General features: G+C 40.0%; 1 protein-coding gene across 1 annotated transcript in view; it reads left to right on the forward strand.

The window, feature by feature from the left end:
- Window positions 1-16,491, forward strand: part of COL12A1 (collagen type XII alpha 1 chain) — a 163,009-nt gene that overhangs the window by 85,954 nt on the left and 60,564 nt on the right. Inside the window, exons 34-46 of the mRNA XM_019520465.1 lie at window positions 2,179-2,308; window positions 2,816-2,958; window positions 4,371-4,500; window positions 5,746-5,888; window positions 8,673-8,802; window positions 9,020-9,139; window positions 9,608-9,754; window positions 11,474-11,590; window positions 12,113-12,259; window positions 13,439-13,513; window positions 14,032-14,171; window positions 15,655-15,778; window positions 15,945-16,088. Of these exons, the coding sequence (XP_019376010.1) occupies window positions 2,179-2,308; window positions 2,816-2,958; window positions 4,371-4,500; window positions 5,746-5,888; window positions 8,673-8,802; window positions 9,020-9,139; window positions 9,608-9,754; window positions 11,474-11,590; window positions 12,113-12,259; window positions 13,439-13,513; window positions 14,032-14,171; window positions 15,655-15,778; window positions 15,945-16,088 (1,690 nt within the window). The remainder of the gene's footprint in view (window positions 1-2,178; window positions 2,309-2,815; window positions 2,959-4,370; window positions 4,501-5,745; window positions 5,889-8,672; window positions 8,803-9,019; window positions 9,140-9,607; window positions 9,755-11,473; window positions 11,591-12,112; window positions 12,260-13,438; window positions 13,514-14,031; window positions 14,172-15,654; window positions 15,779-15,944; window positions 16,089-16,491) is intronic.

Consider the following 16,491-nt stretch of genomic DNA (forward strand, 5'->3'; position numbering starts at 1 on the left):
CCAGCCCTAATGTCTATGAAATCTGTGAAATCTATGAAATCCCTAGTCAAGCCATTTCATACAAATCCTTGTCTAACCAATTACTGAAACTACACAATCAGCTCTGACATACAACTTTAAGGTTTAGCACATTAACCTGCTACTAGTAATGCAGGAGGACAACAGCAATCAGTGTCTGCTGATGCAAGAGCTGCTAAAATGCAGTTGAGAGATCGAAGGAAGAGGGCCATGTTCCGTGCTTCAGAGGAAGACAAAAACATCCATAATCTGTATCAGTCTGACTATGGAATAAAATTCCTTCCTGATCCCAAATATAGTGATTGGTCTGACCCTGAGTCAGGATCTTGCACATACAATCAGGAATCTCCAGGTTTTAGTCCCAACGGGAGCATTGGCACATCTCAGTCACCTCATATTCCAAAATGAAGAATAATCTGGGAGTTAATATAATGGGACAGGCCTCAGGAAATCTGGATTTGTTTTCCATCTCTGCCAGAGACTTCTCTTATGACCATATACAAGTCACTTAACCACACTGTCCTTCAATTCCTCATTTCCAATATGAAGGAAAAAATATCCCAGTTATCCCATTCTATATCCGTCTTCTTTATTCAGACTACACTCTTGTAGTAAAGATAAATCCCTAGTAACGTTTGGCATTAATGGGATGGGGCTTGTTTAGATAAACATTGGGTAAATCCTATTTTAGCACCACTGGTGTAAATACAGAGTAACCCTCTGAAAGTCAGGGGTCTTCTGGCTTAAGACCTCTTTTTATTTAAGAACCAGTAATTAATTGAAGAGGCCTGATTCAGTGGGTGTGCTTAGACCATGCCTAATGGATTCCAATAGCATTGAGTTCAGTACAAAGCACAGCAGACGGAATCAATTTAATTAAAAAATGTGACGATGGTGGTAGTGGTGCAATGACCCCCCCTTCATGTCCTGAAGGTGGTTAGAGCACTCACGCAGGTGTTGGTAGACTTGTGTCCCAAAGTAGCTTGTGCCTGAGGAGGTTCAAACCCATACCTTCCACTAAGAGACTACCCTAACCACAAGGATAATAGAGTACTTTGGTGGAGGTGTCCTCCATATCTCTTTGTGAAACTGGGATGTTTGTTGTGTTTGCTTAGTGGTTATAATTCTCATTTTGAGGAAGGACCTGGGTTTGAATCCCTGCTCCCAGAAATGATTATGTATTTTGCATTAGACAGCCACTGGATAAAAAACAAAAATAATCCTGAAAGCAGAGACTGGAACGCAGAACTCTCTTCTTTAAGGGAGTGGCTTATCCGTTACCTAAAGAGGTGTGTTCTTTTTCACTTGCTGTCCTGGCTCCATGAGTCTTTTGTTGTTGCCTGCCCCATAGCTCAACTTCAGCAAGATGAGTGGGAGTTCCTCAGTCCAGTCTGCTCCATAGATAGCATTAGGCCTGGTGAATTATAAGTGAATGTCTACCCCCCAGAATGCTGAATCATAAATGAACAGATGTGCTTTATGTGCAGCCTGAGTCATGCTTCTGAGCTCTGGGTTAACGTGGGAGTTTAGACATACCCATATTCCTGGTGTTTCCTGTTAGCTGGCTAAAAGTGTCTCTGTGCTTTCTGAATTGACATTTGGAGCCTCTACTTGCCTGCATTCCCTGTATAGAACTCTTAGCCGCCTAAACTAAGTCAAACTGTATCCCTGTTTGGAAGTTTCCTAACTGAAAGTTTTCTAAGTTTCCTCACTGACTAGAAAGGAATCCTCCCTGCATAAATCTATTCAAATTGGACTGTTCCCCTGAGCTGAAGTGCCTAGATTTTAGACCTCAGGGCAGACTGGACCAGACTGGATCAGACCCTTTGTCACTTCACAACTAGCAGAAGACACTATAAAGTGCTTGTACTTTGATGTCGGGGGTGGACATCATTGCTGTGCTAAATTGCAGGGAGGCAATAGTAGTTATCACTTTAAATAAAAGGAATTATGCTTTTAACTATCATTTATAATAATATCTGGCCTAGGTCTGAATAGTATAAATTGGTTTAGCTCTGCTGACTTCAATGCACTCACCCTTTTGGCATTAGCAAACAAATGTAAAACAATCTAAAATTGCTACCTTTAGACAGTTATAATTGAAATACTAAATTGTTACCTCATTTATTTTAATCCTATGTCACTTTTTAAAATCAATAGACAACAGTACCAGGAAACACAAACTATATTATTCTGAGGAATCTGCAGTCTGACACGCCTTACACCATAACGGTGATTCCAGTGTACACTGAAGGGGATGGTGGACGTATGACTGACACTGGGAAGACTTGTAAGTAAAATAGTTTTATTCATAAAATCATAGAATGTATGTGAGGATAATCCAAAATGTTAGAAGTTGTGCAGTCCTAATTTATTACACACCTACTGGCTCTTTATCATGGTTGCCAGCACTTGCTAAAAGCTGGTACTGCCATATATTTACTCCTATTGTTACCTAGGCTAGCTAGATTAACCAGACACAAATGTAGAGTATATGTGATAGCCACACTTCTATTCTGGTGTGTAGATGTCTATGTGGCCAAGTTTTTCTGCTGTAAAATGGGGATTATCCAGCAGGGGATAATCTACTGGACTTGAGGGTGTGTATGAAGATAACGGTTGAGAGAGTGTCCTCAGATATTGTGGGCAAGGTGAACAATGTAAGTGCCTTGGATTGATGTGCTCCTAAGCCGCCAAATTAAATGTTCTTTGTGTTCCTGTGTGACATGGACAGAGCAAAATTATACTTGTGTGAGCATCTTTGTAACACTTGTTTAAATGTATCCTTGGTATGCAGTGGAGCGAGGAACGCCAAGAAACATTCAGGTTTATAACCCTACGCCAAACACCCTGAATGTCCGATGGGAACCTGCACCAGGCCCAGTACAACAATATAGAGTTGCCTACTCTCCGCTGGTTGGCCCAAGGCCAACAGAATCTGTAAGTAATTTAGCTTTCTGACTATTCTTCAAAGGATTCCTCAGGATATTACCTCCTTCAGTGAGCAATGGATGATGAGAATAAAATAAAATGGTGGTGACTGCCTGCATAGCAGCTTCTCCACTGAACACACCATTTTCATGAGAATTTAATCTACTGTGGGCATGTCTACACAAGAGGTTTACTGTGGAGTTGCCTAATTAGCTCCACAGTAAAGGCCTCAGCATCTACATGTGCAGTGCTATTAGGATGGAGTAAACTACTGAACTCCACTGCAAGTTAATACTTGTAAATACAAGTACACTCCTACAGCAGAGTTTTTTAGTCTGCAGTAATGCATGTGGAGGTGCTGATGGGGCTGGCTGGGGCATGAGACTACTTCAGTGTGGGGGCTGTCTGCTGGCTAGCTCCATGCTGGAGCATCCTCATGCCCTAGCCAGCCCCTCCACAGCATGTTGAGCCAGGTTGGAGCAGCCCCAGGTTGGCAGGCAGAACCCCGGGCTCCTTGCCAGTTGGGGCTGCTCCAGCCCAACTTAATGTGCTGTGCATCCTTTACTGAATTGCCAATAAAAGAGACTTTAGTTAGAATAAAGTTCAGATTTTAGTCCTTAAATCTAAGAAATTCAAAATACTGATTACTTATTAGGAAATATGTCACTGTGGAAACAATTGCCAAGTATAATTGACTTCACATTTATGATCCTGTTCCTTTAACATTTAAGTAAAATGCTTCAAGCAGAAAAATCTCTAGTGTACGGGTAATTTAAAAACTTTTTTTAGAGAACAGTTTCAAGCTTGTCTCATACATATAAGTTTTTAAGGTTCAGTAAGAAATTTTGAGGATCCTTTTGATGAGACTATGAATAGATACATATAAAACATGCATTCACTCTCTGCAGATTCAAACAAAATTGCTGTGAGCAATGTACACTCTAACATTTGCATTCATGTGTTAAAATTTGTAATAAACCATTTGCACACGAAGTATAGATACATAAAGCCTCTAGCTCCAAGTGGAGATACAGGGAAAGCCATTTGGAAAACATGTCTTCAACATGAACTCTAATGGGACATACATTTGCTCAGGGTTTCTAAATCTCTCTTGCCATCTGTTTGAACTTTTTTCATTTAAATTGCAAAAAAGGCAGTTTACAGAATGAAAGAGCCTATATTTTATTGCAAAGTAATTGTGGCTTCTGCCATATTTTGTGTTAAAGCAAACAACACTGACTTGTTATTATAAACTTGTATTATTATTTTTGGAAAGAGCACATAATCACATCCCAACATTTCCTCCTTTCTATGTAAATTACTCATTCTTATTTTGGACGACAATAGCATTACAGTATGTTATATGTATTAGAATTTTTCTGTACATGTCTGATTAATGTTCACTATTGTTTCCATCCTAGATAGTGGTACCAGCAAATACTCGTGATGTTTTGTTGGAGCGCTTGATTCCTGACACTCCTTACTCTGTGAATGTTGTAGCTTTGTATGCAGATGGAGAAGGAAATCCAAGCCTGGGGCAGGGGAGAACTTGTAAGAGGCAAAATATGTTTTTTTAGTGCTAGCTAAGTCTACATATTTGATGCTCATGAAAGCGTGGGATTGCTAACACTAGCTAGAAACAAATATTGTGCAAGCTTCTTGTGTAGCTTGCCAGTGCATGTATGTGATAATATTTAAGTCTTACACTTCCCTTGAACAACAGCTACTGGTCATTCCAGATTGTCTGGTGGCTGTAATGTAGATAAGGCCTCATTAGGGACTGAACTAACAGCACCAAAATCCTCCTCGTTTGTAACATAGTCCTATTAGGTCTTTAGAAGTTAAAAACCTTGTGCCCAATTAAAAGCTAAATTATGTGACTGTCTTTCCAGAAAGACCCCCAATTCCCCCTCCAAGCCCTCACCCAGTCTTCTGCAGAAGGGTAGCAGTTGCCACTCTCCTCTCTAGCAAACACAGATAACTCTACTCAAAAAAACACAGTAAACTCTGCCTCCTTTCCTCAACATGCATACACCTAACATTCCAAAAACCCCCAATAATAAAATAAAAAGGAAGTCCCTCAGCCCCTGGCTTGTTCACTACTAAAGAGCAACACCAAAGGGCATTCTTTGGCACTGCCCCATAGCAGCACCCACTCATGGAAGCCTAGTAACCTTGTAGGGCCTGCTGGCAGGCCAGGTCCTTCTCTTTCCTTGTGGGCAGCCAACATAATGCCTTAGCTGGCCCCCAGCCCTGCATCCCCCAGAGGAGAGAGGAATGGGAGAAAGGAGGGATGGTAGCAGTCTTCATCCCAGAGAGGCCTGGTGGCCTTGCAGGAATGCTCCAGATGAATAAGCCCTGTGTTATTTATGTTTCATTCTAGAATAATGTAAATAGGTGGGGTCCGCCTGTGTAGAGCTGGGCTGTGGCTGCAACATACTGCTTATTCTTTTTCTGTCTCTCTGCTTTTCTGTATTTCCCATATTTATGTAAACCTGCAAAAGTAAGAGCATTTGAATTTTCTTGCCTGACAGAGTTTGGCTAAAAAGCTGTGTAGATGTGGATGCTCATGTTTCAGACCCCTATTTCCAACTTTCTCTCCCTTCCACATGGCCAGAACACATTTTCCTTTGGGCCCCTGTTTTGTGTGGGATCTCTAGGCAGTGCTGTATCATTTTTGTCTAAATTTGCTTGTATGTATGCAAGCTCAATAGGAGCCCCTGGTGTGCATTCATAATATGAAGACCCCTGTCTTCATTGCACTTAACTTACCCATAATTCATATTCTTCCTTTAGTACCTCGCAGTGGGCCAAGGAACTTGAGAGTTTATGATGCGACTACAAACAGCCTTTCTGTACAATGGGATCATGCTGATGGGCCAGTTCAGCAATACAGAATCATTTATTCACCCATGGGGGGAGATCCCATAGATGAATATGTAAGTGGTACAATATATTAATTAGCATTTGAACATCTTCTGTTGCTTATTTCTTTTGGAAAAAAACAAAGATATCTGTTTCATGTACAGAGGGTTTTGGTTGTTTTATGGATGAATTGTCTGGTCATTATTATATAGGGCAATGCAGAAATGCATCAAATGACCTTGCAGGGCTTTTGGTTGTAGCTGTGTTGGTCTAAAGACACAGGCAGGCAAGGTTCTTTGGGTAGATGTGATTCCACCTTGTTTCACCCCTTCCCCTCCTTTCTTTACCCTTTGCTTTCCTAATTTCCACCTATTTACAGTCTCAGGGACCTCTTGCCACACTTCTAGCTTCTTTCATTCCTTGGAGATCTTAGAACAGTAGAGACTCCCTAAGCCTTAAGAAGGGCACTTGTGCCCAAAAGCTTGAAAAGAATATTTTCCCAACTACTCAGTTGGTCTAATACAATATATCACATCGACTCAAATAACCTCAAATGACCTTAAAATTGAGACTAAATTTTATAAGCAGAAGATTCTGTGTGCAATTTGTTGTAACATATTTCGTGCAAACTGTTGCGCTGTGGTCAACAGCCATCTCTTGCTTTACATTCTATCTGGTGTCAGATGATCGCTGTGCTAAGAGTCCAAGTAAGTATGAGACTGTGTAAAGTAAATTGCAGTAACTAGGTAGACTTAGTTGAATTAAGGAAGTTATGGTAACTTGAATTTGTGGAGTTTTATCTAAATTGTTTGTGCTTTAACTTCCTGCCACTTACTGACAGCAAAACTTGAATTAATGTTTATAAAGTTCTCTGAAAGCTTACAGCTGAGCTAAACTCTGCTCCTGTGGAGGTCAATGGCAAAGTTCTTGCTGACTTTCATGGATAGATTTGTCCCACAGAAAGCACAATAGAAGGGCTGCTATTTATTTCTTTGTTATTGAAGATGGCTGGTTAAAATCTCTCACTGAAATGTTTTCTTAATCAGAAATTATATTTTTTATAAAACAAAGTGTTTCCTCAAAGTATTTGTTATCTGCAGAAAATGTGGACTTCAAAAAATGAAGACCCCTCAAATAAAAAATCTTTTTTTTTTGTTTGATTTAGAAGCTCTGCTGTCTGGCCTTGAGGGACTTGGAGTTTCTGTGCCTCATGTCCCATTCTTTTTTATGGGACCAGCTACTCAGTTGACACCCCCTAGGATGCACTTAGCTGCTCAGAAAGAGTAGAAACCAGAAACCATTTCTGTAGCAAGGATTCAGTAGTGTATTTGGTAACACAAATCAGCCAGTTTTGCATATCAGACTAATTGAGGTTGCCTTCTCATTGAATGTGTGACAGCTCATGGAATGGAGCCTGTAGTTATGGTTGCCAAGTATAGAAGAGGATTCCTAGATTTTAGGGAAGTGAGAAGGAGGTATAGAAATGATTGGTAGTAGGGTTTTTTTGCAGGGGGGTTGGTTTTATCTGATAAGGATAAACAAGTTTAGCATGGGAGAAAAAGGAGACTGAGACATAATAACTATAGTTATCAAAAGAACCATTTACCTGTTTCAGCTTCTGCACAAGGACTGGGAAAATGTTTTGGCCACAAAGAAAAACTGCAGAGTAGTAGGTGTCATTCAAACAGTTAATAAAAATATTTAATTCCACTTAAATAGAGGAGTTACGCTATGAATTAATGTAATCAGTTAGTGGCAGAGAAAAACATTATGTCTTTATCTTGTCCCCTTCCACACACTTGCAGCCATACCTTCAGATGTTATGCCTTAGCTTTTTCTCCCCAGCTCAGCCTCCATTGCTTAGGGACATTGGTCCCTTATTTGGTCACCTGCTTCTTTTTTACATGCCTTTCCTACCTGCCTTTGCTGTTTATTCAAGTCAGTTACCAAAGCAACCTGGGAGCTGCCCGTTGCTTTCTGGTCCTGGCCTTGGTCTGGTCCATGGGGAGAGTGACTAGGGTGGCTTTGCAAATACCTCTGTGGCATTGTCTGTCCACGCACACACGGACGCACGTTGTCTTTTCTCTTTTCTAATAGCTTTATTTTCTGATTCTCCTGTCTCCAAACACAACCATCCATAGCACTGACCTCTTTACAAGCAAGTATTTGTGTGTGCGGCAGGTGAAGGAGCCAAAAGTTTTGAGTGTCTATGTGTATATAGCTGTTTGCTTCCTGAATGAGGTCTGAGCAAGCCATGGGAAGCTATGGAATGTCAAGTGGGTGTTATGGTAGATGATAAAATGTCCAGTTTTTCCACATTTTTCCATTAACTACATTTTATATTTAAAGTAAATGAAGGATAATATTAATTTTACATGGACTGTATTTATTATTATTACCAATGAAATAATAATGATAAAATTCTTAAATAGGAGAGGCCAGATCCTGTTCCACCTACTAGGCATCTAAGTGCAACTCTGTTCCATCCTTTTTAAGTCCTGAAAATCCATGACTATATTCACTTTTGTAACACACTCCTTACCCTTAAGATTTAGTCACAGACAGGTAGCAAGGATGGGGAAGTCTCACCTACCTTTTGTATTAACTGTTTGTCAGGGACTTGAGGAAAGTGGAATAAAATAATGCTTGGGCATCTAAATCCACTTACGTACCTAATAGGTGTAATAGAATGTGACTTCAGAGCTGTAATGGATTTGTCTATACTTAGCATAGAGCATACATTTGGGTGCTTTTAGGGAGATACACCATGCACAAATTCTTGCTTAATTACAGTGTATTACAGTTATTGGTCAGGTACAATATGAAAACACATCTGCTTTTCTTTCATGTCTTTCTAGACAACAGTACCTGGAATAAGAAATAATGTGATATTACAGCCTCTGCAGTCAGATACACCGTATAAAATTACTGTTGTGGCCGTGTATGAAGATGGAGATGGTGGACAACTGACTGGCAATGGAAGAACTGGTAATTTAGCTTTAATATTAAATGCTGCATTTTTATTTAATATCTATCTTGTATTGATGTCAGAGGCCCCAGTCAATGTTGGAGTCACTGGGACCTGTTGTACTAGACATGTATGCAGAAACTTTGTTCGTTCTTCACAGTTTACAGTCAGCTGTTTTATAGCTTAAAATGTAGTCCCTAGGATAATAACAATTATACCTCTCATCCTTTTTTTCAGTTGGGCTGCTTTCCCCTCAAAACATGTATATTTCAGATGAATGGTATACACGGTTCAGAGTTTCGTGGGACCCTTCACCATCCCCCGTTCTTGGATATAAAATTGTGTATAAACCTGTAGGTAAGGGAACATGTCTATTCCTAATTAACAAATGAAGACACCTACATGAAAAATTCCTGTGTATCATCATAAAAAACCCTTTATATTACCATCATAAAAACCCCAGTATACCTTTAGCTTGTCTTTCAAGGGAAAGCCTGCTGGTTTACACAGCTGTGAAAGAAATTTGAATCAGCAGTTAGTTAGGAATGATGATCCTAGAAAAAAGCTTTCATTTCTTAGGAGAATAAACCTACATCTGCACAATCCTCTGCAATTTTAAAACAAATTATTGCAAAATTCTTGTGAAGTTACTTATATTATATTTGCAGTGATAAATTTACTAAAACTAATACATTTAAAAATAACAAGTTTGTCTCTCTTAAAACAAGACCATCTTCTAAAGATAGATTTAAATGTTTATCATAATGCAAAATGCTCACAAAATCATCCTTGAAATTTAATTTTCATGGTTCTCTTTCATTCAAGGTTCTGATGAGCCAATGGAAGTATTTGTTGGGGAAGTGACTTCATACACATTACACAACCTGTCTCCAAGTACTATCTATGATGTGAACGTTTATGCCCAGTATGATTCTGGACTTAGTGCACCATTGACAGATCAAGGCGCGACATGTAGGTCAATGTAATTTTTACTGTAGTCACATAAGATTTAACTGTTTATGCAACATAATGTTGATTGAAGTGTGGATAGTTAGGGCCTGACCCTTAGCTGGTTCAACCCTCCTATGATTTTGGATGCTGCTATCTGTCAGGGTTATGAACTTAAATAAAATTAAGCTTAGAAACCCAGATAAATCAAATACTGTTTTTACTAGTAGTTTGCAGCATAAAACTTCACACTTTTTAGATGAGGTTGGATCTTACCTTGCCAAATGCTAACCTGTCTCCTCTCATGTTGGCTACAACATTCTCAGTACAACATAGGGCCTTGGCTTCAGGTCCTTCTCTGCTACTGACTGCATCTAGGGACAGACATTACACATAAACCAGTTTAAGTGATCAGAAACGGGTTTAAATCTGTAACACAACTGGTGTTCAGTGCACATAAACTAATTTGAAAATGGCTGAAACCAGTTTGAGATAAACCTGGTTGAATGTAGCATCAGACTTAACTGATTTGGCTTAAACTGGTTTAAGCAATGTTTGTCCCAGACCTTTTGCTGATTTAAGATAAACCACACTCCCCCAACATCCCAGCATGCTCTTTGGGCTGGGCAGGGCTCTCCTCTGCTCCCTCACTGGAGCTCTGGCAGACACTGCAGGCATCTTCCTGACTCCTCCCTGCTAAGCAGGGATTATTCCCCTGCCCCTCTGCCTTACACCTCTCACCATTAGCTAGCACACCACAGTTTGTGCTGTGGGAGACAACAAAGGCAGACAGGCTTTTTGGAGCTAATCAACAGATATCTGGTAATGTTCTTCCTTGGAAAAGCTGTTTAAGAAGAGCTTGGACTAGCGGAGAGAGGGTTTGTTTTTTTAATGGGTTGATAAACACTGAGTTAGGGGTGATAAACATTCCCAGTTGGGCTGCTCGGGGTGGGGGGGTTGGGATATCAGAGCATCCTGCCAGGGCCTGGCCATGCTTCCCCCATCTCATCTCTGTAAAAGTGAAGGGAAGGCTGCTCTAGCACCTACCACCCCCACTTCCAGCCTGAGCCACTGCAGGCATGTGCCTAAATTTTTTTCAGTCCAAAGGGCATGTCTGTACAGTTACAAACCGGTTTAGCCTAGCCAAGTTAGATTAACCTGCAAAGACTGAATCAGTTCAGGCTCAGGATTTTTGAATGTATGTCCCTAGCCTGCATGTCACAGTCATGCCCAACAATGATGTGTTTCATTGAAGCTTATCATTTTCAATGGAAGACTATTTTGTTGTTGACCTTAGTTACAGAGCCAATCAGTTAGCCTTGCTAACTTGTCACAATAAAAAGGTCTTTGCACAGCCAGTAGATAAGGAAATAAAATGCAATGGACTGGATTCTACTGCTAAAAAGTATCTTACTTTATAGGCAATTCCAGTGATTTTAGTAGGACAACTCAGGGAATATGCTAGTACTTATTCTAAGAAGGGTGTCAGAATTTGGGACCAGCAGGGATGAATTGTGTAGGACAGAACAAGATGAATAGAGATCATTTGACCAGAAGTACTTTACTTTCTTCTGTGGATACTAATATATATAATATATAGATATTCACACATGGGCAGAAGTTACCACTGAGCAATGTATGGACCAACACTACTGAGGCTGTGTTTCTTTCTAATCTGATTAATTGTATATCTGTCATATTTGATTTCCCAGAGGGTAAATTTGATTCTTTCCCTTTCTGCAGTGTACTTGAATGTCACTGATCTAACAAGTTACCAGGTTGGATGGGATACTTTCTGTATTCGATGGGCAGCTCACCGGTCAGCAACTTCCTACAGACTAAAGCTAATCCCAGCTGATGGTAAATGTATTTGATTCTTTGTGTTTTTTGTAGACAGAGGTACATATCTGTATCATGCCATGGCTAAATTTAAGATTGTAATGTGATGGGCTGGGGGCCCTAACTTTAAAATTATTCTAGCTGCAGCACTTCTCCTTTGGCAGGGCAGAAAGGCTCAGTCAGAAGCCATTCTGCAGTCAGTAGAACTTGCCAGGTCTGCATTCCACCTGCTTTTCTACAGTGGCTGGAGATCCTGCAGAGTGGAAAATAATGTTTCTAGACCTGTTAATTCCAGCTGGGCTTTCCTAGCACTTCTGTAGAGAGTACTTGCACCTTTCCTCTTTCTCTTCACCTCATGCCTTTCCCACAGTATGAAACATCCACCCTGCACAGATTGAGATGAGAAGGACAGGCAGCAGAGTTATCTTGCTCTTTATTAATGTGCTTTTCCAGAGGCATCTGACATTTGCTCTTCTTCATGTACCTGTCAAAAGGGGGAAGATGAGGTCCTACCGTTTTATTCTTTGGGCTTTGTTTTCACAGGATCCAGAGGTCAAGAAATTACAGTACGGGGATCAGAAACCAGCCACTGTTTCACTGGCCTCTCACCTGACACAGAATACAATGCTACAGTCTTTGTGCAGACCCCTAACCTTGAAGGTCCTCCAGTCTCCTTGAAAGAGCGCACATGTACGTAAGGCATACTGTGAACAGTAAAGAAAGATGATTGAGAATGAAATAGGATTGAGAAAGTCGTAACTACAGCCTAAATCAGGGGCAGACAATTATTTCAGACAGAGGGTTGCTTACTGAGTTTTGGCAAGCCATTGAGGGCTGCATGACAGACAGCCAGGGGCAGATAAATATTACTTTTCTAAATTTTTTAGGGGTCCTGTGGGCCTGATAGAATGGCTTGATGGGCTGCATCCAGACTGCGGGCCACATTTTGTCCACCCCTGGCCTAAGTCCTAACTCTTAAAGTTCTAACTACTTATTTGTAAAAGACTAATGGGAACACCTTAGGAGGCTGTTTTGCTCTCTTTCCTCTGTTTTTCTCTCTCTTTCCAAGTGCAGTGTCAAGTGTTTGGGGCAAATTCAGAGTTTATTGCTTCCGGGTCATTTGAACGAGTACCCGGGAGCAATAAACTCCAAAGCAATAAACTTCGGAGTTTATTGCCATGTGAATGTGTGCCCAGGACAGCAGCACACTGAGCCAGGTTGGAGCAGCCCAAGCTGGTAGAGTGCCCAGAGGGTCAGCCTGCCATCTCAGGGCTGCTCCCCCTGGGCTCAACATGCTACAGAGGGGCTGGCTGAGGCACGAGAGTGCTTCAGTGCAGGGCTAGCTGGCAGACAGCCCCCGTACTGAAGCACACTCATACCCCAGCCAGCCAGGCAGTATCTACACGTGCACTGCTGTGGAGTTGTTTACTCTCATCTCCAGCAGGATAGTACTTGTAAATTTGTTTACTCCAGCCTAATAGGGGCACATATGTAAATACTAAGATGTTTACTGTGAAGCTGATCAGTCTATGCAGTAAATGTCTTATGTAACCATGCCCACTAAGCATTATTTTATTCCTTGGTTAATGCTACTTGGAAGTAATCACATAGCATAAGATTATTTGGCTTGGGTCAAAGTGGTAGAATCTGGCCCCATGTCATCAGGTAGTTACTTTTGTAACACAGCAGATTTTTTCCTTGCTAATTAGGATTTTTTTTTGCAGTTGTATTTAGCAATAACAGCATTAATATTTTTCCCTTAGTAATTTACACACCTCTAGAGTCTTTAAAGTGTTACCTTGAGTACAAGCCTTCAATGGTTGTTTTACTGCCGTTATGAGTTATCAGACCTGTTCTATTTTACCACAGTTGTCAAACCTACAGAAGCACCAACCCCACCACCTACTCCTCCTCCACCTCCCACAATCCCTCCAGCTCGGGATGGTAAGTCTCAATTGTAGATTTATTGTATATTTCATTTATTGGCTGCACTTTTACCAATTCCCAAGTCAAAATAACTTAAAAAAATACATAACACTATGGCCACGGCCCTTGATATGTACTAGAGATTTGTGAACTTTCCCTTTCTCACATTGATTTATTTTGGTATAGATGGGCAAAATAATCTGGCATTAAACTTTGCTAGCATTTTTAGTGGGTTTTGTTTCATATGAACTTTTGAATGCGTATTTAAGATTTGACCTGGTATGTCCTTGAATATATTGTGTGAAAATATACCATAATCAAGAGTATAGATTTACTGTTTGGAAGATGATTTTTGTAGTTATAGTATTTGTATTTATTTGCATTTGTAGTCTGCTTGTCAAATTCACTATCTGATGATTGAGTTTTGCTGGATATTTGTTAGTCGTTCTTATATCTTAAAGTATGATAAAAATCTGTTTATTGCAAATCTGTAATTGAAGAATGTGTTTTAAGAGTTCATCCTGTTTATCTTTCAGTTTGCAAAGGTGCCAAAGCAGACATAGTGTTCCTGACTGATGCTTCCTGGAGTATTGGTGATGATAATTTCAACAAAGTAGTGAAATTTGTTTTTGATACAGTTGGAGCCTTTGACCTAATCAACCCTGCTGGAATTCAGGTGGGTTTGTAATTCCATTTAAAGCATTTTGCATAAGAGTTTGGGCATTTATCCATGTAATATACTGTGTGTCTAAATACATGTGTGTTTGTGTACACGATGCTGTAGAAATACAACGGAGAACATATTGTCTCTCCTGAAGAGCTGATACTCTGAATGGCAGAAGAGAGGTGGTAGGTGGAAGAAATCCACAGGTGGAGTGTCAGTGTTGTATGGCTGATGTAATGTTAGTTTCTTGTTTGTAGTATAAAACAGCCTCCGCTGACACCCTATATAGTCAGTATGAGCTGGCAAATTTTGTAGGTGTAATACCAGGTGTCTGTCTTAAGCAGGTACCTGTGAAGGAAATATCTTGGTGTGTTAGCTCTTGAAGGGTGTTCCAAGCTGAACAACTAGTTCAGAAGCATGGAGGTAGTTGAAGAGAAGTTGGATAAATGGGGTTACGGGGTGAATTAAATTAATCTTTAAAGAGGAAATCTTAATGCAAAATGTCAAAAATAAGATTTCATATCATCCACATAGGGTGCCCATTTCTTCATCAAAGTCCTTAGGAATATTTATGTGTGTTTGTACAATCATTTCCTCACTGTTATCCTTCTAGTTAATGGGAGTGGGGAAGGAACTCTTTTTAGGCCTCATAAGCATTGCTCTTTGACTAGCCAAAGGTGAACAGCATTAGACCGTCACTTACTCTAAAACTTTTTTTGGAACCTATCCCACAAAGTATGAATACAAGTGTATTGTATTGCTGTTCAGGGCCAAATTAGTAACACATTGTACAGGTGCACCAGAATATAAGGAAATGCAAAGTGAGATATATATAGTACTTAAACTTTAGAGTAATTTCAGTAGTGTTAAAGTACTGTTGTAGCTGTGAGGGTCCAGGAAATACCTGAGAGGCAAGGATTTTTTTGTGATATTTTTACTGGACCAAACTGTGTAGTTGGAAGAGCTGCTGGACATGCTTTCTTGCATTAAACGCCCTTCTCCATGCCCTTCATCGTGCCTGAAAGCTTGTCCAACAGCTCTCCCAACTACACAGTTGATCCAGTTTAAGATATCACAAAAAAGTCCTTACCTCTTGATTAATTTCAGAATACTCATTCTAGGCTTTCATGAATATGTACAGATATTCAGGGCATGTTAATGGCCCCATCTAGAAAATGCTATATGTATCAAATGACTGAAGCTGTCTCATTCATTTTTAACTACTATAGTATGAGCTTCTTGAAGCCCCTTAAAAACTTTAAATGTTTTTATGGACATTGTATCCCCATGCTAAAGTAGCCAGCTGGCTCAGAAGATACTAATAGCAAGTGTTTTACCATACTATATATAACATTCACATTTTATATGCATATATTTGCATATAACTTGAGTTGTAGGCTTTCTGATGGTGACAGAATTAAAAGTCACATTACACTGGGGAATTTGCTTGAACTCACAAAAGTATGAGTAAAGGCTGCTATGCATTGCATTACAGGTTTCATTTGTGCAGTACAGCGATGAGGCCAAGTCTGAGTTTAAATTGAATACCTATGAAGATAAGGCACAGGCTCTAGGGGCCCTGCAGAATATTCGGTACAGAGGAGGAAATACAAGAACAGGTACCTTTACCAAAGGTTTTTTTCCCCCCAAAATAATTAGTTACAGTAAATATGTGTAGCTTTAGTTTCAGAGCTTCATGCTCTGCTATTATGATACTTAACCTCTGAAGAAATAGAACAGATTTTTTCCCAGTGTGGGTAAATACTCATTCTTTATTTATTATAGGCAAAGCCCTGACATTTATTAAAGAAAAAGTCTTGACTTGGGAGAGTGGCATGAGGAGGGGAGTTCCCAAGGTACTTGTTGTTGTAACAGATGGTCGGTCACAGGACGAGGTGAGGAAAGCTGCAGCAGTCATACAGCATTCTGGTAAGCAGCCTTTAGGAGACAGCCAATTCAGATGTTCATTTTATTAAATAGTTTAATTTTAAATTATGAGATGCCTGTTACTGGTAGTTAATTATTCATCCTGAGTAAATTATAGACACTGGGCTCATCGACATGTTCATTAATGAACAGTAGTTATTGTGCATTTAATTTAGTGCTTGCTTAATGAAGTACTAAACAAATGCACAGTAACTAGAGTTACTGCACAGTAGCAGTGGTGAACACCTTTTTTGTGATGCTACTGTGCAGTAGCATAATAATACTGTGCAGTAGCATATTAGCACTGTCTGTGCTGTGATACACTGCTACTCAGTTTTATTAGGCTACTGTGCATTAAGCATCTTGTGTAGGTGCAAGGCTACTGAGATGCATTCTAATTTCAGAG

This window comes from Gavialis gangeticus, unplaced genomic scaffold (assembly GCF_001723915.1).
Source record: "Gavialis gangeticus isolate Ggan-Ray unplaced genomic scaffold, GavGan_comp1, whole genome shotgun sequence".
NCBI lineage: Eukaryota > Metazoa > Chordata > Crocodylia > Gavialidae > Gavialis > Gavialis gangeticus.